Source organism: Gadus chalcogrammus, chromosome 1 (genome assembly GCF_026213295.1).
Source record: "Gadus chalcogrammus isolate NIFS_2021 chromosome 1, NIFS_Gcha_1.0, whole genome shotgun sequence".
Taxonomy (NCBI): Eukaryota; Metazoa; Chordata; class Actinopteri; order Gadiformes; family Gadidae; genus Gadus; species Gadus chalcogrammus.
Window position 1 is genome coordinate 16,368,781 of NC_079412.1, and position 18,368 is coordinate 16,387,148.

The 18,368-nt window shown below is 44.4% G+C and overlaps 3 protein-coding genes across 6 annotated transcripts; 1 reads left to right on the plus strand and 2 right to left on the minus strand.

Moving 5' to 3' along the window:
• The first annotated feature begins 680 nt into the window (after positions 1 to 680).
• Positions 681 to 5,791, plus strand: LOC130384423 (receptor-type tyrosine-protein phosphatase V-like). Of its 3 annotated transcripts, none has more exons than XM_056592604.1 (11): positions 681 to 840; positions 1,234 to 1,431; positions 1,524 to 1,623; positions 1,714 to 1,804; positions 1,904 to 1,980; positions 2,184 to 2,318; positions 2,555 to 2,677; positions 3,059 to 3,219; positions 3,725 to 3,860; positions 4,095 to 4,165; positions 4,321 to 5,791. In XM_056592604.1, exons 2-11 carry the CDS (start codon positions 1,427 to 1,429, stop codon positions 4,589 to 4,591), a joined length of 1,170 nt encoding a protein of 389 aa, XP_056448579.1. In that variant the 5' UTR covers positions 681 to 840; positions 1,234 to 1,426; the 3' UTR covers positions 4,592 to 5,791. The 3 variants fall into 3 exon arrangements, with proteins under 3 accessions (XP_056448579.1, XP_056448587.1, XP_056448595.1); XM_056592612.1 differs by having other exon boundaries at positions 1,270 to 1,431; XM_056592620.1 differs by having other exon boundaries at positions 3,725 to 3,864; positions 4,321 to 4,408.
• Positions 3,669 to 11,712, minus strand: LOC130384414 (transcriptional regulator QRICH1-like). Of its 2 annotated transcripts, none has more exons than XM_056592582.1 (12): positions 11,248 to 11,712; positions 10,343 to 10,627; positions 10,159 to 10,269; positions 9,944 to 10,081; positions 8,984 to 9,751; positions 8,640 to 8,820; positions 8,266 to 8,420; positions 7,702 to 7,816; positions 7,294 to 7,402; positions 6,519 to 6,667; positions 6,325 to 6,415; positions 3,669 to 6,209 (listed from the first exon to the last, which is right to left on the minus strand). In XM_056592582.1, the coding sequence occupies exons 2-12, from the start codon at positions 10,595 to 10,597 to the stop codon at positions 6,023 to 6,025; spliced, it is 2,259 nt and encodes a 752-aa protein (XP_056448557.1). In that variant the 5' UTR covers positions 10,598 to 10,627; positions 11,248 to 11,712; the 3' UTR covers positions 3,669 to 6,022. The 2 variants fall into 2 exon arrangements, with proteins under 2 accessions (XP_056448557.1, XP_056448566.1); XM_056592591.1 differs by having other exon boundaries at positions 3,670 to 6,209; positions 10,159 to 10,254.
• Positions 11,713 to 11,821: 109 nt separating this feature from the next.
• LOC130384408 (glutamine--tRNA ligase-like) lies at positions 11,822 to 18,173 on the minus strand. The gene is made up of 23 exons (XM_056592567.1): positions 17,999 to 18,173; positions 17,398 to 17,548; positions 16,850 to 16,959; positions 16,674 to 16,749; positions 16,505 to 16,569; positions 16,339 to 16,392; positions 16,190 to 16,253; positions 16,036 to 16,107; positions 15,821 to 15,906; positions 15,585 to 15,671; positions 15,401 to 15,500; positions 15,219 to 15,297; positions 14,883 to 15,122; positions 14,684 to 14,776; positions 14,450 to 14,587; positions 14,124 to 14,211; positions 13,893 to 14,039; positions 13,635 to 13,736; positions 13,440 to 13,532; positions 12,972 to 13,102; positions 12,822 to 12,888; positions 12,606 to 12,731; positions 11,822 to 12,396 (listed from the first exon to the last, which is right to left on the minus strand). The coding sequence occupies exons 1-23, from the start codon at positions 18,107 to 18,109 to the stop codon at positions 12,346 to 12,348; spliced, it is 2,331 nt and encodes a 776-aa protein (XP_056448542.1). The 5' UTR covers positions 18,110 to 18,173; the 3' UTR covers positions 11,822 to 12,345.
• Between the last annotated feature and the right edge of the window lie 195 nt (positions 18,174 to 18,368).

Below are 18,368 nucleotides of genomic sequence, written 5' to 3' on the forward strand. Positions count from 1 at the left end.
TATTTGTTGTTGTTTGTTGTTTTGTTTTTGTTGTTGTCATGTTCTTATTCTTCTCGCTCCGGGAAATGTTAACGGGTGTACACAGGCTGTTTACACCCGTTACAGACCGAAGTTAGAGACCGGATATTGCGTTGTGGTAGACCGGGATAACGCTACAATTCATGATGCTCCCTGAGCCTGATAGAAATTGCATCGTTGGTCCAGCACAGTACATAGTCCTCAATTTATTTAACTGACAGAAAAGGGAAGATTAAGTTCACCAGAAGGTCAACATGCTTACAATCAAACAGGGAAGATGCACAGCAAACCTGTGCGCCTTAACCGTATTCCATAATATAAAAAGTAACAGAAACAGTTCAGTGTGTGTGTGTGTGTGTGTGTGTGTGTGTGTGTGTGTGTGTGTGTGCGTGTGTGTGTGTGTGTGCGCGTGCGTGCGTGCACGCGTGTTTGTGTGTGTGTGTGAATTTTAATTTCCATGTTTTCAAATGTACTGACTATGTTGACAATAGTTTATTTTATAATATGGATTCTAATTCAGAAGAGGCATCAGATACTTATATAATAAGCTAGATATACACCTGAACACCTGTAAAGGTTATACTACTATAACCTACTTCAGAACTTTCTCCACCCCTTTCTCTGTCTCCACCCTTCACCCATCCCCCTTTTTTTGCATGAAGGAAGAGAGAGGGAGGGAGACAGAGAGAAAGAGAATTTCCCTGTGAAGGAAGTATTATTGGAACCAGACACTGTTGAGATACCATGGAAAGGTGTAGTCCTATTTATTTCCCATATGGCCTCAGAGATAGCTAAAACAACAACCAAGCCTCCAATCTGAAGGTAACAACAGCTTGCAACAGACAGGCAATACTCAAGCTACTATTGTTTGTTTTTTAGAACCTGTTTGGGCAGTTTCTGTACAGTTTCTAACTCCCAACAAGAGTGCCGTGTTGGGAGTTAGAAGGCTATTGAATAATGTATATATTTGTATGCATGTATTTATCTGTTGTCGTTTCATGCAAACTCATTTTCAAGTTAATTTCCATTTTTTTGTTTTTTATATGTTTTATGATTATTATTATTTTAAGTAAAAGTTCCATACCGGGGGAGGGAACATATCTGCTACCTGAAGGCTTTTTCAGTTTTTCAGTCGCTCCCTCTAACAATGGTTTTACAATGAAAAAAAACTTTTGGTTAGAAATGGTATATTTCAATTGACTTTTATTTATCCAGGTTGAATATATTGAGATTAAAAATCTCCTTTTCAAGGGCGACCTGAGGCCAAGAGGGCAGCACAGCAGAGGGTAAAATACGCCACAACACGGCTAGGACCACGCGAATCACAGTTTGGGAAAAGTGCAGAGAAACATCCTCTCTCTTTCTAAACTTCAGTCCTATATAAAGTTGGAGGTCCTTTCAGAGAGACATGAGGTAAGACCTGACAATTCATTTGTCAAATGACTAGATTATTTCGCTTCCTTGTGTTTAACAACACTGTAATACTGCATTTATGTATTTCACAGAATTCGAACTTTCTCAAAAGCGCACATTAGACAGGAATTCCAGCTACGATGTCAATCACTCTCTGTCAACGACAACATGGGCTTTAAGCAGGAGTTTGAGGTACTGCTGTACAGTAAAACCACCAGGAAAAATGTGAAAAAAACTGAAAGTCTGGGTAATAATTGTATCATTCGCCTCATTTCCATGAAGGAGCTAAATGATGTTGGCAAAGAACTGCCCACTAGGGCAGGGGAACTGGAGGTTAATAAGGAGAAGAACCGCTACCCCCACATCCTGCCATGTAAGTACCAAGTGTGTGTGTGTTGGGGGGCATTCAACCATCGCTTGATGAATTGCTATTGAAACGCTCGCCATCTCTGTCCTGTCTCTGGGTTAACAGATGACCACTGTCGGGTGAGGCTGTCCCTGCAGGACGCCCAGCCCAATGGCGACTATATCAACGCAAACTTTGTGCCTGTAAGAAATCCTCCAATGACGTTCAGTCGAATGGTGGCTTCTCGTTGCCACCGCTCGCCGTGCAGTATGACACCTTCCACTGCATCCAGGCGATCACATGGGACTAATATGAACTTGTTGTCTGGCTTCATGTGTTTCTTCATGGAGCTCCTGTGAGCCATTTTGTTTAGGGTTCCTGTTGAACCATTGTCAACTGTGTGCAGGGCGGCAGCTCGGAGAGAGACTTCATCTGCACCCAGGGCCCTTTACGCAGCACCATGACCGACTTCTGGAGGATGGTCTGGGAGCAGAACGTCAGTATAATTGTCATGGTGACCGCCCTGCGGCACAAGGACGTGGTGAGAAAACAACACTGCACTCCCTCTGGACTTAGTGGGATAGCTCTGTTTATTAAGAATCCGGGGCCTGAGCTTTTTTTCTACGCTTTCCCTGTTTCTCTTTCCCTGGGGTTTCTTCTTCCCATTGGAACCTCCTTTACATCTCTAATTTCACGGAGGCTTCTTCCCTCCCTGCTCCTTATTGATAAATTCCCGTGATAAAGCTCTGACTGAAAATGTTTTCTTTACTTCTCTAGGTGCTATGTGATCAATACTGGTCTAAGGCCAGAGGAACCGTTTATCACGGGCCTTTCCAAGTCAACACGGTGTCCTGCAACCAGGGTCCACATGTTTCCATCACCACCATTAATCTGAAGCAGGTAACATAATATGGCACATTTATCATCTTCCATCTATCCGAGCAACCGTTGTTCATACCGACACGAAATATCGATCAAAACATTTGGGCATGATATAGTGGGTCAGTTTCCAAGCTGAAAGATTCCAATGTCCGTGAGCAAGATGCCTTTGGATAAAAAATGAATCCCCCGGATGGATGTTATCGGGACATTACCCCTGCCTGCACACTTACGACAAGTCATTACGGATGAAAGCATCTGTTAAACAGTACAAATATAAACAAGGTTGATTAATAAATGTTACATTTTGCTGCATGATGGATTATATTGCCAATAATGTGTCTGGACTTGTCATGTAGTGTAGCAAATTAACCATTCATATTTACAAAAAATGTTTTTCAGAGAGGATATCCAACAGAAAAAGTAGTTACACACTACTACTACCCTTCTTGGCCCGACCGGGGGGTTCCTAGAGACACCTCAGCCCTCTGTGGTCTAGCTGAGCATGTGCGGCAGCATATAGAAGCAACGCCGCGGCTGGGGCCTGCCGTAGTGCATTGCAGGTACAACCATCCAGACAGGGCTCCCAAAACCTTTTTGGCCCGTGACCCCCCCCCCCCCCCCCCCCATTTGTACGCAAAAAGTTTTTGTTGATTATTTTCTTTTTTACCCTATCAACATCTGCCTGATATATTTTTCCCGGTGAACTTCATCCCATTGCTCTACTATACACTAAAGGGATTAGTAGTAGTGTGGTCCTGGCTATGAATCATTAGGCACTCCGTTTGTATAATGTATAAACGTTTGACGATAACGTTTAAAACCAGGAGCCATCCAAAAGTGAATTCATATTTAACATATGGCAGCAGGCGAGCATCACAAAAGTCATTATCAGCCCATCTAAAATATAAAATGTATGAAAATGAATGACCAATACAGCATCAGACAATACCAAAGTGATGGGACTTAGAATAGGTGGACGACGTATCACATCATTCACCGAAGTCCGTCTGTTAACCAAAGAAGGCTTAATTTCTTTAAGTTCACAATTATTTTGACACATTTCAGCGCTGGCGTTGGCAGATCGGGGGCCTTTGTAACGCTGCTGTGGCTGATGCAGCTGTGTGAGCGAGGCGTGAGTCCGGACATCCGGGCGGCTGTGGAGGACCTGCGGATGCACCGGCTGTGGATGGTCCAGAACGTGGTTGGTATGCTTTGAACAACTGCTAGGATATAATTATCAGTAAGGTGTCAGTATGTGGCTATTAACAAAACAGGGGGGGAAACAAACTGTTTAGAAAACAATTAAAAAACAGTCACATGTGGCATGTTGTGAGTCCTTTCTATTGACCGGTAAACTGCCAGATTAGTGAGAGGCTGTGAAAGTATGTGTGAACTGCAAAGCGAAGCTTTCCTTTATCCCCCGTTTATTTTGAAGGAGCAGTATGTACTGGTTCATCAATGTCTGCTCAACTGGCTGAGCAGAGGCACAGTGGCAAATCTTGACAGGTGAGAATAAAAAAAAAACTTCCCTCTGAAACCTCCGTACACATTCCAGCGATGCGTCGTCATCCAACCAAATGACAAGAGCAATTAAACACAATTTCATACGTCACAAAAGTGTTTGAACCCAGTGTGTCACGCATCTCTCCCCATTACCCCAGCGGTCCACAGAGTAAAGGAGTGCCATTCAACAGCGGCCGGAGTCAGGTCCGCATCCGGGGCTCATCGGGTCAGGGAAACAGAGCGAGGAGGAGCCATCAGCATCAACCACCAAGAGCTCAGCCAGACCAAACACTGAGCAACGTTCAACAGCTGCTGGACCCCAGGAACCTACTGAGGAGAATACTGCCCGCTTCTCTTCAGCTTCCACAAACGTCGTCGGAACCCAAACCAACAGAACAGAACTTTGAAAATGTTCCCTTCAAGCCTTAGTCGAAAGACTCATTTCAGATTGGTACCTAAATAAAACCTTTCTAGTTTTTCTTTACTGAGCGAATGTCATTTGAGAGGAGGTTCCATATGGGCCAGATCGGAGTCCTAAGGGCGAGAGTCAGCTAATAACCAGAGCTACAGCATTGTGTATGGAGGTAGAACCTGTTCATCCTGTCAAACTGGTTTCTGATGTGTGGATATACGACCAGAACTGTGGGAAAGCTCACTGCTATACTATTCTAAAACTTACATTTTTATAATCTTTCTACTTTGCCAGATATAAACCTGATTTTTTTTTAAATCTTGCTCCCTTTGTATCGTAATTATGTTTATCACTATCACATAACGGACAAAATAGAAACTCCCAGTATAGCGGCTGTACAAAAAGGTCATGTTTCAAAACACACAGGCACTACCATTCTCCTTAGATGACTTATTACAGTACACAAAGGTTGTTTGAATATCATACATTATAGAACAATGAGCGCTAAGTTATTTGAAGTCTTTGAGTCTTTTTTTTCACTTGCAGAGTTATCAACCGTTATGATACAATGGACCCCTCTGACAGAAAGGTCTTGGGTCTTGAGGCAGGAGATACAGAAACAGTCTGTCTGTTCCCTGCTGTGCTGGAGGTCCTCTCTGTGGCAGCGCTACGTAAGTGCAGGTTGTGGCAAGGAAGTCCATGTCTTGGGAGACAGCGATATATTGTTTCACTTCAAATGTACTTATTGTAAGTCGCTTTGGATAAAAGCGTCTGCTAAATGCCCGAAATGTAAATGTAAATGGGAGACATTAGATGCCAAGTAGTGCTATGACCTCGGGGGAATTGATCCGAAGGAACAAGTCGGCAGAGTTCAACCCTTCTGGATGTAGGGGACATTTTACGGTTTGCAGGCCGAGTCGGCTAACAGAGAATCAGGGCATCCTCGAGAGGGCGTACAACCTACACATGGCTACTTGGTTCAGCCCATACACGGCCGAGGCATTTGCTGTGACAGAACGATGAGCAAGGCAGAGGTGTGAACGAAGTGAACAATTAAAAAAGGATAGAACATGTAGAACGTGGATGAACAGATCAAAAGCAGCATGGAACAGGCAAACAAGTGAAATTATGTACGCAATATTACAGATAAAAAACTAAGAAAACAATAATTCCAGACCATTGGTAACCAACAGTTATTACGGATTTAAATTAATGAGTTCAGGTCCAATAAAAAACGCATTAAATGAAGATTAGCAATACTGCATCCTTTGGCAAAGAAAATTCAGGAGGAATCGGGACTGCAGGGTTATGCCCAAAAGAAAGGCAGAACCTGCAAGCTGCGTTCTCCGTCTGCATGGTCCACAAGTGCATCAGGTTAAGCAGACAGGGTGATAACAAACGATGTCCATGTTCATGAGTCAGTGGTGTAGTGTGATGGCCACGTTTCCTTATTGCAAGTTGACGATCATTGTGATGGCTTCCTGGATCTCCCGGACGACCAGGATGCGGGCGAGCATGTGCTCCAGCTGCTCTCTGACGATGGGCTGGGTGGAGTACCAGATGGGGCTGTTGGGCGCCACTACAGGCTCAGGCGTCAGGTAGAAAGTGTCGTTGCGGCCCTTAGCGCTTTGTGGACTGAAAGGAGACAGCAAGAAAGGAAAGAAGAGATTTAGATCAGAGCCACATTCACAACGTACAATGGATGACTCCGGCCCCGGTTATGTTGTGTCCTTTTAGTCCACATAATCACCATTTGAAGAGGTAGAAGTCATATAGCTTGATGGGACAGCGTAGCGGGCTCTCTGGGTCCTCCAGCTGCTCAGAGTACATGTCATCCGTCACTGCAACACAGACATTGAGACGTGCCGTCAGCCGCCACAGCAGGTGATGTCAGGGCCCTGTCTACTTAAGGCTGCACACAGCCTCCACTGAGTGGAGGCTCACCTTTCTGCCCGATTAACCTCTCAGTGGCCTTCAGGTATCGGATGCTGGTGCTCTTGTCTTTGGGGTTGTTGGGACTCTTTCGGGTGTGCCTCAGCACCTTGGAGAAGGCCACCTTAAGATGCTGTTCCACTGTCGTCAGGTGGAAATACCTGGGCAGAGATGGTGACGAGGTAAAACAAAATGGTTTAGAAAGCATAGAGTAGTGTGTGTGGGTCTTAGGGCATTCACAACTGCTGCATTTGAGTAGTCTTCAACTACTCCCATAAAGTGTGACAATGATACATTCTCAAAAAAAGGTCTAAAATAGAACTATCACCGTTCTATCATTTATTTGTATCAACCTTCTCTTTAATTGACTTAATGTTTGTTTGATAGTTCTCTTATCTGTAATCTATGATTGGGTGACTGGGGGTAAAAGTGTTGCAAAAGTGTTGACAGCATCACGATTCTGAAAAATGCAGAGACCATCAACCTGAAGCGCCTGGAGCAGCCACACAAAAAGACCAAAGCACTCTGGGAAAAAGACGCTCAGCACTGTGGTTTTTGTATAGGCGTCTCTTCCATTTGGAAACAATTCAAGAGGGGTCGAGGCATTCGGAAAAACACACTATGTGGACATGGAGAGGTAGACGATAGGCTGTAGAATCTGCATTGCCACCGTTTATTAATGCACTGTGCCAAGACAACCGACGATCGATCAGATGATAGATTGTTCTGTGAAACCCCAAGAGTGTGTGTATGTCTGTGTGTGTGTGTGTTTGTGTGTGAGACTTACTTAGTGTTAAAGAACATTAGCGTTGTGAGTAATGTCGAGGGAGAATGTGCTCCTAGTTGTTTACACTCCCACAGCATCTCCTCCGTCACATGACTTGGGATGACGTAGCCTGAAAGAGGCAGGCATGACAAGGGTCTTCAATCCTGGCCGACAGACATCGATCAAACTAATGAACTATTGAAATGAATACGTTGTCAAGTGATCAGTTCAATTTAAATGATCTTTGGTCGCAGTAGTTGCTAACAGCAGCTGCTAAATAACCCCACAGATTCAATCAGCATGTCTCTGCCTGTAATTAAAATAAAAGATGTACTACTTAAATGAATGATTTAAGGAGATGGTAGTGGGATGCAGTGTACGGTTTGTGGCTCATCTATGATCCTTTCATAGATCCTTCGGCTCCCTCACCTAATGGGTGCACCGTCGGTCTCCATGGCTCGAGTATCTGGTGCAGACTTTGAGCGAAGCGAGTGTAGTACGAGTCTGAGAAAACGTCATCCACACGACCATTATCAAACAAATACTGGGAAGACAGAACAAAACCAGGAAGAGTAATGAGCTGGAGGGTCTGTGCCGGTTCATCCAGAGGTTGTACCAGCAGCACAGACACCAGACAAATCTGGACATCGTATCTTGTCTGTTACTACACCCTTTGGTGTATGATCATCTCATCCTAAAATAGAATATAACATAACGACATGGAAAGAAATACTGAGAAGTTTGAAAAACAATGGGTGCAGCCACTCAAGTTAACTAAGCTACCTACGACATTGTATTGGACAGGCCATTTGCTATTAGTGTTTACTTGTTGTTGCAAACCGGTAATGTGTTTTGAATGGAGGGTCTCCTGTATACAAGACCAGTCCTTTAACCATCTATGCCACAATATTCAAAAAGAAGGATTGGAGAGAAAAAAGGGATCAGTGTTTTAAATATAGCCAACAACTGTGTGTGTACGACTAAGGAACTCACTTTCTGTATGCAGAGGAAGACGTAGTAGAGGACGTCGGCTTCGTACGTCTCTCCCTCAAGCCCGCGGGTCTCCTGCGTCATCAGCGACAGAGCCATGCTGAGCTCGGCCACCGCGGAAGACACCAAGTCCTCCTGGAAGCGCAGCGCCTGGCGACCTACACATCGACAGGACCATCAGTCATTCCTCTTAGTTAGGAAATGGGCCACCTATAAGAACGATCCTTCGTCTATTTACAGGAACAATGTGCATGTGTGCTTCTTACACAAATAGACAATGTGAAAGGAAGCCAACCTTTCTATCAATATTTAGCCAATAACCCTGGTATTCAATAGTCTGTATGCATGGTAATTAATATCTATGCATGGACACTCACGCCCAATAGGTGCAAGCTTATTTGCCTCCGCTTTGTCCATCTCTGCGTTTTTTCTCTGAGCCCAGAGCCGCCACACCTCCCAGCCCTCTTCTGGCTTCAGAGAGGCGGGGAGCAGCAGCTCTTGGACCTGCACCTGATGCTGCCCTTGGCCGTCCACCTCTGTGACTGAGATTGTCTGACCCTGAAGAAAAACACACAGCACTTTTCTACCATATCCCAGCAAGAAGGTTGCATCTTAGCCAACAATCCAGGAGATCTGTAGTGAAATACTACAGCGAAGAAGACAGGAGTGACAATGTGTGGCTGCCAGACCCACATGAGTAGAAGACTGAGCGTTTCCTTGCCTGTAGTTGTTGTGTGTCCTGGCCCGGCAGTCCCTGTGTGTGCAACACTTGCTGCTGCGGGTCCCAGATAAGGGACTGTGTGGTGTTGGGGTAGCCCTGCACCGCTACTGGGATGTGGATGTTGCCATTCATCAACTGGGCAGGGAACAGCGTGTTGGCAGCCAGCGTATGCACCACCTCCTCCTGGCTCCCCATAATCCCAGATGTCGTTATGCTGGAGACCGCCTGCGCCGTTTGGCTCTGACTGGCCGACAGCTTGAGCTTGTCATTTTCAATTGTGATTTGTGTTGGCATTGTGGCCATCGTAGTAGTGTTTGCTCCCGTGACCTGCACGGTTCCATAGGCCTCCTGGGGAATGGCGATGTGCGTGACTTGATCCCGGCCCCCGGGGCCAGAAGGGGCCGAGTAGACAGGGATGGTCCACGTCTCCCCAGTCGGACTAGTGATGGTGCCGGTGGCGCTGTAGAGGTGGGAGCTGTCCACCGTTAGGAGGTCGGGCCGCAGGGACACATAGCTCTGCTGCTGGCCCTGGCCCTGTGGGATAGCCAAGACGGTGGCTAACTGCTGACCGGGCAGGGCATAGGACACTGTGATGGGCATGTCCACCTTGCGCTTTTTGGCTGGCTGCAGTACTCCGACTCCGTGGGCAGCAGCGGTTCCAAGCACTCTCCTCTCAGTATTATCCAGCTGGGAGGGAGATAGCGCCCCCACTGTCTGAATCTGGATCTGCTGCCCTCCCGCCACGGCTGCCACCAGCTGAGCTTGAAGCTGAAGCATGAGACAATCAAGGGAGGAAGGAAGAATTCACTGCATTTATATTGCATAAAGCATTTCAGCTACTTTACGTTAGACCCTCAAATAAGGTTTAAATAATCCCCTGATGTCCCACATGTTTTGTTATAGAAAGCTGTAAAATCATGAGTTAACATTGCAGAGCCATTAGTACGGGGTTGATGATACCTGCTGGTGCTGTTCCTCTGTAAGGTCTCCAGGCTGAATGAGCTGGGCAGTGGTCAGTCCCTGTAGCTGTTGATGGGAGCCTGAGGGCACCTGAAGAACCTGGCCAAGCATCTGCTGCTGTTGACCCTGAATCTGCACCTGAGAGGAGGAGCACTGGAGTGAGCTTTGAAAGTATATAAATGCCCTAAAAAGTAAAGGATGAGGAAGACACTTACTTGAACTATCTGATGCTCAGCATTCACCTGTACAGACTGCTGCTGTACTGCGGACTCCTGAATCTGCTGTTGCTGGGGCTGGACCTGCACTTGAACCTGCATTGTCACAAACTGTCAGACAGCTCCCATGCAATTCAAAATATAAGTGCCTGCACACAAAGTAAAACAAATGGGATTTTTTTACCGGGCAAGCCAGTTCCAGCAAGGAACCTGCCACCTCTGTACTGTCGGTGTAAATGCAGTTTGTTTCTTGTTGGTAGACCATGGTGGCTGTCGTGGTCGTGGCATCGCCCCCTTGCTGGCTGAACTCCTGCAGTGCATCCGGTCCCTTGTTGGCCAAAGACTCCAGAAACTCTTTCATACGGTGTTGGGGAACACTGCGAGCTTTCTGCCTCACCAGCTCCTCATAGGAGCCGGAGCCATCGAGAGAGTTATTCATCACTGCTCAGCAAGTTTACTGACAAACCAACTGCAAAATAACATATACAAAGAGAATGTAGATTCAGTCTAACTATGTTTCAAATTATATCCAGTTATCTGATTCGAAGAGCAAAGCAAGTAATGAAAGATGCTAAAATACGTCCATTATTTTTACAATAACTAAGTGTAACGGCTGCGTGTTTACTTATTAAACTTCATCCATCTACAATGTAACACCGAGAGCATTAGGAAAGGGTTAAATTTAGTTATCCGTATATGAGCTTGAGCAAAAGCGCGGTTCCCTTCTGAATGGGACAACCGTATTCCAGGAGCAGAATGGGCTTCAGACCGTATGGACATGTCAACGCGGGTTAGTCAACACTACGAGAGGGATCGTCGTTAGATGTACGACATAATGATATGGTGAAAGGCAGACTTTGCTCGCTCGCTGTTTGACAGCTGCAGAACAAGCTAATGAAAGGTAGATGGCTAACTAAGTAGCCACGTGCTGTTGAATGCAAACAACATCAAGATAGTGAATGCAACACGAGAAGCATGTGCTCACTGCAACATACAATGCGTTTCAGTGTGCGGTTCAGAGGAGGGACTGAACTAAAGAGCTAATCAAGTCCCGGTAGCGTCGGTTGCTGGGGAGCTAACGTTAGCTACCTCTCTTCCTGAACCGGGCTGCCTGCTTCTCTCCTTGAAGAGTCTTTCTTCTTTTTCCAGAAAGCAAGGGTATAAATAATCACAAACGTATGCGTATTTGGTTGTTGATGCCTTTTTTTAATCGTTGAATTAGAAAATAGCCTATATTTTCTTGTCTTGAACACTCATATTTCGCTCGGCGCCATCTTACTGTGTCTGACAGTATGTTTAGACCAATGGGGATGCGTTTCAGAGCTCAGTGTTGTTGTCGCGATTTTACCCCATGTTTCTATCGCGACAACAAGCACTTACGGGTGTGTGTTTAAATGGGGCAATATACAGCAAACCCGTGGTAATGTTGTCAACGATTAACGAAGACTCCAGTCTGCCTTAAACAAGAAGTGGAAGAATGGATACTCAGTGGTTCACTGGCTTATGGGTCTTTAAGGTCGTCCAGAGGAGATGTGGCGTTTATGTGACTACAGACTGTTTGGTTAATTATCACGCACTTCACTGTTGGGCACTTCACTGAGTAGTCAACCCATGAGTGTGTATTAATTAACTGAAGAAATAATAATGCTGAGACTACTAAAATAATTAATGCATACGTCAGCTTCTTTTATTTGAGGTCTTTTTTTAAATTGACACTTGTGCCACCTCTCAAATGCTACAAAAACACAGGTTACTGTATTTGACAGCACCCTTGTTAGAAAACCATAACGCATTTAAGAGCACCAACATGATTAAACATCTTGAAACTTGAAGGATACCCTTACTGTGATAAAAAGGTAAATTCATTTAACAGAACAGAAAAATAAATTAATATCCTTGCAGCAGATGGAAAAATGCTTCTGGTCACTTGTGTGAGGCTAACTTCCAAATGCATAATGCTTTTCCAGTCCGGAAAGTAAAATTTAAAATTGTATTATGTAACTTTTGAAACAGTTAAGAAATATACCCACTAATACATACAACAATATGTAGCTAGAATTAGGCTGGTCATATGACATATAATTAAGTTTCAGTTGATGTTCCAAAATGAATGATGCAAACAAGCCTAGAAAGGAGAGGTTTTTGCGGGCCGACAGGAAGCAGGATGTGCAACAAGATCTCAGTCCATTAGATCTTCCCAGGATCTTCCTTCAGGGTGACCGTTCGGTTGAACACCAGCTGGAACCAACACACATCTTTACATTACTCACAATTCATGTACATGTTACGATCAGATGTCTTGGTGGTGAACACTGATTTTAAAAGTAAAAAAAATAGTAAAAATGAACAGCTAATATTAACAGTTGTATTAGCAGAAACCAGTACAGCAAAATGTAACACTTGAATATGAAGTCCTTGAATATCAAACAGAGGAATTCCCACAATACCTTGTCAGCTGTGCTGTCAGGGTCCAGGGAGAAGTATCCCATCCTCTCAAACTGGAATCTGTCTAAAACCTTTGCTCCTGCGACTGAGCGGTCAACCAAGGCACTGTCGATCACCTCCATAGAATGCTGAAAGCAAAATAATGTTAATAGAAAAGGTTACAGAATCCGATTTTACCAACTATGTCCCCTTGTCTGCATCACAATACCCATACTTACAGGGTTGATGTCACTCAGGAATCCCCCAGGAACTTCAGACGGATCCTCTGGATTTTTGTGCAAGAACCTACAAGATAGTCGCCACCAGTTATTCAAACCTGCACACGTGTGTGTGCGCGTGTGTGTTGTTGTGTCATTTATAGGACTTACAGCCTTTCATAGAGGCGCACTTCACACTTGAGGGGCTGGCTGACCCAATGGATGAAAGCCTTGGGTTTCTCTTTAGCTTCAGTTGAAACACAGCAGCTCACCTCCAACTCTACCACTTTACCTTGAGCATCCTAGCAAGGGAGGTGCATAATTGGTAGGGTTAGAATAAAACAGTGGCACAGCAAAAAGGAAACAATAACAATTCTACAGTTATTTCATTTTGGCTTTGTCAAAAGGTTTAACCATTTAGTCTTACCCATTTTTTTTATTTATAGTTAAATATATTTTTGTTTGTTGTTTAGCTTCATTATAATTAGTATTGCCCTAATCAACGCCTCCTAACCATCCCTTGAAAGTCTTTCTCTCTTTTGTTCCTGCTTTTTGCTTAACAGTTGGATGGTGGTCAAATGTGGGCATGTGAAGCCCATTGAGATTGCAATTGCAATAAAGGCTAACCAAAAGACTCACCTTGATGACCTTTTGCACAGTGATGACATAGCCAGCATGTCTCAGGCCTACTGGCTGGTCTGGAGTCAAACGCTTGTAGCCCTTTTCCATTACCTAAACGCAAGAGGTGCAAGTCATCCATCAAAATCCTAGTTACACAAATAAAATAGTAATTGTAGTGAGTTCGAAGTGTACACAACACGGTTTTTCTCTGACCTCTCTGAAGTCACTCTGTTCAATGAAGACAATGTTTGTAAATGGAACCACATGGCTGCCTTTAGCCTCATCGGCAGGGAAGTTTGGAACTTGGACATCGGACTGAAAAAAAGGGAGATTAATCATCCAACTATTCGTAACTATGGTTAACTGAACACTCCATGACATTTTACGTTCAGATTTTCTCCCAAAATAGCCAGGTAAAGCCAAAGAAAAAAAAGAAAATCCATAGGAAGGTATTCCTCAGTCCATCCATACCTTTAAGTCTGCGGAGCGGTTGGTGATGGTGACTTTCAGGGGTTCCAGGACGGCCATGGCCCTCGGTGCCGTGTCGTTCAGGACATCTCTCACACAGGCCTCGAGCAGGTGGGGCTCCATGGTGACCTGGGCAACCGTTACTCCCACCTGCAATATAAACTGGTTAAGGAACGTGGCAATTCATTTGTGAGGACCCCATTCGTTTCCCCATGGTGCTTTCTATCTGCATACCCTGGCACAGAAGTTGTTGATGGCCACAGACGGAAAACCTCTCCTCCTCAGTGCGGTAAGTGTGAAGAGGCGAGGATCATCCCAGTCTCTAGAGTAAAAAGCATGGACGAACATGAAGAGTGGACCAATCACAATTCAACACCTTTCCCACGCATTCAATACCCACACTGAAATACATAGTGTAAAACAATGTGTAACCATAGGTATAGAAGGTGTAAACTAAGTTACGAGTAATAATTAAAATCTAGTTATGCAGATATAAGGTGTGTTTGGATATTTATACATGTATTTTATTAAGGGTTTATAAGGGTTGAAAGGCATCTTACCTGACAACTCCTGTCTCTACCAACTTGATGATTTTCCTCTTGGATACGACAGTGTAGGTGAGGTTCAACCGTCCGTATTCCCACTGCACTGGGCAGTAAACATCCAGAGCATTGCATAGCCAGAAATACGAGGACCGTCTAAAAATGAACAACAAACAATGGATAAGCCAAAAAAATGGAATCATGAATAAATGGATGGTCACTCGCCAACCTTACAAGTGTCACACTGCATACCTTGCCTGGAACTCCTTGGTACAAAGTGAATGTGTGATATTCTCAATAGAGTCACACAAGCAATGAGTGTAGTCGTAGGTTGGGTAGATACACCTGGAGGAGTGTGAAAGGAAAGTTATTGGCATAATTTGCAAATGAGGTTTTGTTGCACCGAAGATAAACAGAAAAGATGATCGTTAAACAAGAACAATATATGTACCATGCATCTCCTGTCCGATGATGTGGGGTGTATTTAATACGGTAGGCAACAGGATCCATCTTCCCGTCTTCCATGACCATCTTCATCCTCAGTGTCGCCTCGCCCTCGGCGAACAGCCCTTTCTTCATCCTCTGGAACAAAACCAGCGACTCCTCCATGGGGCGCTCTCTCCATGGGGATGGGGGGGCGTTGTGGCCCTTCAGCTCCTCCCCCCGCTGGTGGCACACATAGGCGTGACCTCTGAAGGAGTACAGAGGAAGGATGCTGACCTATTCTACCAGTATACCTGAAGAGCATCCCCCACTGGCACACCACCACCACCACGGTTTGACTTACCTACGGACCAGGTCCACCGCGAGGTCATAAAGGTGCTGGAAGTTGTCCGATGCGTGGGTGATTTGGTATGGTTCGTAACCTACGAGACACGCAACATTAAGGGTCACCGTTTGAATTTTTTTAAAAGGCATGGCATATATAACAATTTGAAAAAGAGCTCAGCTCAACAAACACAGACTCACCGAGCCACCCCACCATGTCCTTGATGGCAGTGAAGTACTTCTCTTCCTCCTTTTCTGGGTTTGTGTCATCATACCTCAGGAAACAAATCCCGTCGTTGGCCTGCAAAAGGAGAGAAATTACATTATAGACACAAGACGACAAACATAGCATGCCAGCAAACCGGGTCTAGACAGGACGTGGTACCTTTGCATAACCAAAATTGAAGTTGATGGCTTTGGCGTGTCCAATGTGGAGGATACCGTTAGGCTCAGGAGGGAAGCGGGTACGAATCTTGAAAAAATGATATCTTGATAAAAATCCATAAATCAATATATTTCACAAACAGATTGGATAGGACCTAGTACAAAATAATAACCAAAGTACTGTCACCTAGTATAATATGACATTTTCTAAACATTACAAAAAGTTGTGAGTTTCACCTGTCCACCGGTAATCTCCATGTGCTTTTTAAGCAGGTCCATGGTATTTGGCGTAACCACATAGCCCTCCGTCTTATAGTTCTCTCCTGCAGGAACAAGATTGGAGTGAGAGGTTAACATATGGACCAACCCTGACCCCAACGAAGGGGTCTGGGGAAAAATGGACAACAGAGTCAGAGATGTAATTTAAAAGTAATGAAGTAGAAAAGGTTAACCAGTTTTATGGAACTTCAGCGCCTCTCCCCTCAGTTGCTCCATTAGAGATTTCCCTTCAGACTGGACCTCGCCTAACGACGAATGACAGATTAAACTCTCTCCTTCATATACAAGCAACACATTTATTTGTCCTTAAGGAAAACTTGACCTCACCATTGACGGCCACCTCTTCTTTCTTTGCCTTCACCTCACTCTCCGAGGTTTTCGCTTTCTGAGGCTGCATGAGAAAGACGAGAGGTTACCCACGGGTGACAGTGAAATAGGGTTTTCATCATCCCCCAGTTCATAATGCGTGGGCTAACCTTGGTCTTCTTTTCTAGGTCAGCCTCTGTTTTGGCGCCCAATAGGTGTAGAACCTACCAGAACAAGAAATGCATTTATTAAGGTTTACACAAGCACCGAATGTAGTCAAATACAGAATTAAAGTTCCCACATTGCTACTGGTGAACAATCCTTTCTGAAACACACCTGCACGTCCACCTCATTCTTGATGATCTTTCCATCTGCCCACTTAAGAGCAGCGCGTGATTCTCCTGAAGGGGGGTACAAAGATTGTTGATGCCGCCTTTTTTAAGTGGTTTACTAAGTAATTTAAACATACACTTTATTTTTATCTAGAATGAGTCTGAAAGCATACCCATGAGCAGCCCCATGTTGTAGCGATACCGCTCCTTTAGCAGTAGTTCCTTGTGTTTGTTGATCACCACTTCCACCTGAGAAGAATGCAGTGATACATCACAAAGCAAGGCTAATAAATACCTGGGTATCCCTGGAAGTCTGTTATGCAAGTGACTGGTATGCCTGGCTATTTACCGCTTCCTCGATCTGCTCGGGGGTGATCACCACACCCACGCCGCAGACATTCTCAAACTCTGCCTGGTTGATGGGGTCCTGAGGATGGTTCTTCACAAACTCAAGAGCAGCTAGGACACGACAAGAGCAGGTTAGTCGTCTGTGAGTTTATAACTACGCAAACATTAAAGTGAGTCAACGTTCTGTATGCAATACTTTATTTATATGGACCGAAGACCTATCAAGTTATAAAATGTTCCTTATCACCAAGGGAACACACTAGAAGACTTGTAGCCAGATTTGCCACAAACATTTGAGACATTAACGAGTAATACCTAACGATTCCTGAACATGATACTGAAGTTTGGCAAGCGGCAACTGGATAATGTCGGCAGTCTATCAACAAGTGGGATTGTGATTGGGCATCACTTTAATCTGTGATGACCATGTCTTTTTATAATTAGTATGTTTTGTAAAAATCTTCTAGTCTGACTAATCAAAATGTGAAAAACGGAAGTGGGAATACCCAATGTCATTTTTCGTTATGATGATAATGTCATTGTTATTACCAGCTAGTTGAAGTTCTGTGCATATTTTGTGCCGGGCAATGTGGTCTGCGAGAAATGTCAGGCGTTTGGTATCTTTGAGACGGGATACCATGCTGTACAGCATTGTTCCCATGGCTTTGTCCACTCCTGTGGCTCCATTGACAACCTGGGCCTATTGTAATTGAAAAAAAGTTGATTCAAGGGGAGAAATAATAGAAAAAGTAGTAAAACACATGTTTAGCTGCCAGTGTATAAGAGTATAGTCATTATACTCTTGTCATAGTATACATACGATGAAAAAAAAGGAAAAGTAACTTTAGACAAATGGGAAAATATGTAGCTGTTATAGTTGCTCAGAAAGTGTCGACAAAAAGGTCGTGGATCTACAGGAACAACGGCCAAAATGAAAGTGAGAATATGCTCTGTGATATCGATTTTGCTTTAAAAAGCACATCTGATAAAAATTATACTATCAGATGCCTTAACCGCAACAACATTCCATGACAAGCAATTTATATCAAAACGTAAAACCAAAAGAGCATAGGGCAACATTGCATCTGACCAGAAACGTGCGGTGGAGAGAACATTAAATCCATGTCTGACAGTTCGAAGTATGGATTACCTGGGCAATTGCATCCTTAAGAGCAGAAGTAAGTGCTTCGTTTTTCAATGTTTCTTTAGCTTTTTGTTCACTGAGCCCAATGGAAGTGAAAAGTGTCACTGTATCCGCCATTTTTCAGCGCACACACCTACCACACACTACAGCCAGACACGCCGCTAAAGCCCTTTACCGGCCAGTTGGGTCACTTCCTCCACCACTAGGGGAAAGACGATGATGCAATTAAATTGACCAATCATGGTGGTTTTTGGTAATGCATTTACCAATAGCCAAGGAACTGGGTTGCGCAGTTTTACTGAAGGATCCAATCAAAAGTTGTGTTGACATCAGTAGGGGAGGGACCAAATCATAACGTGTGTAATGTTGCGTCAGA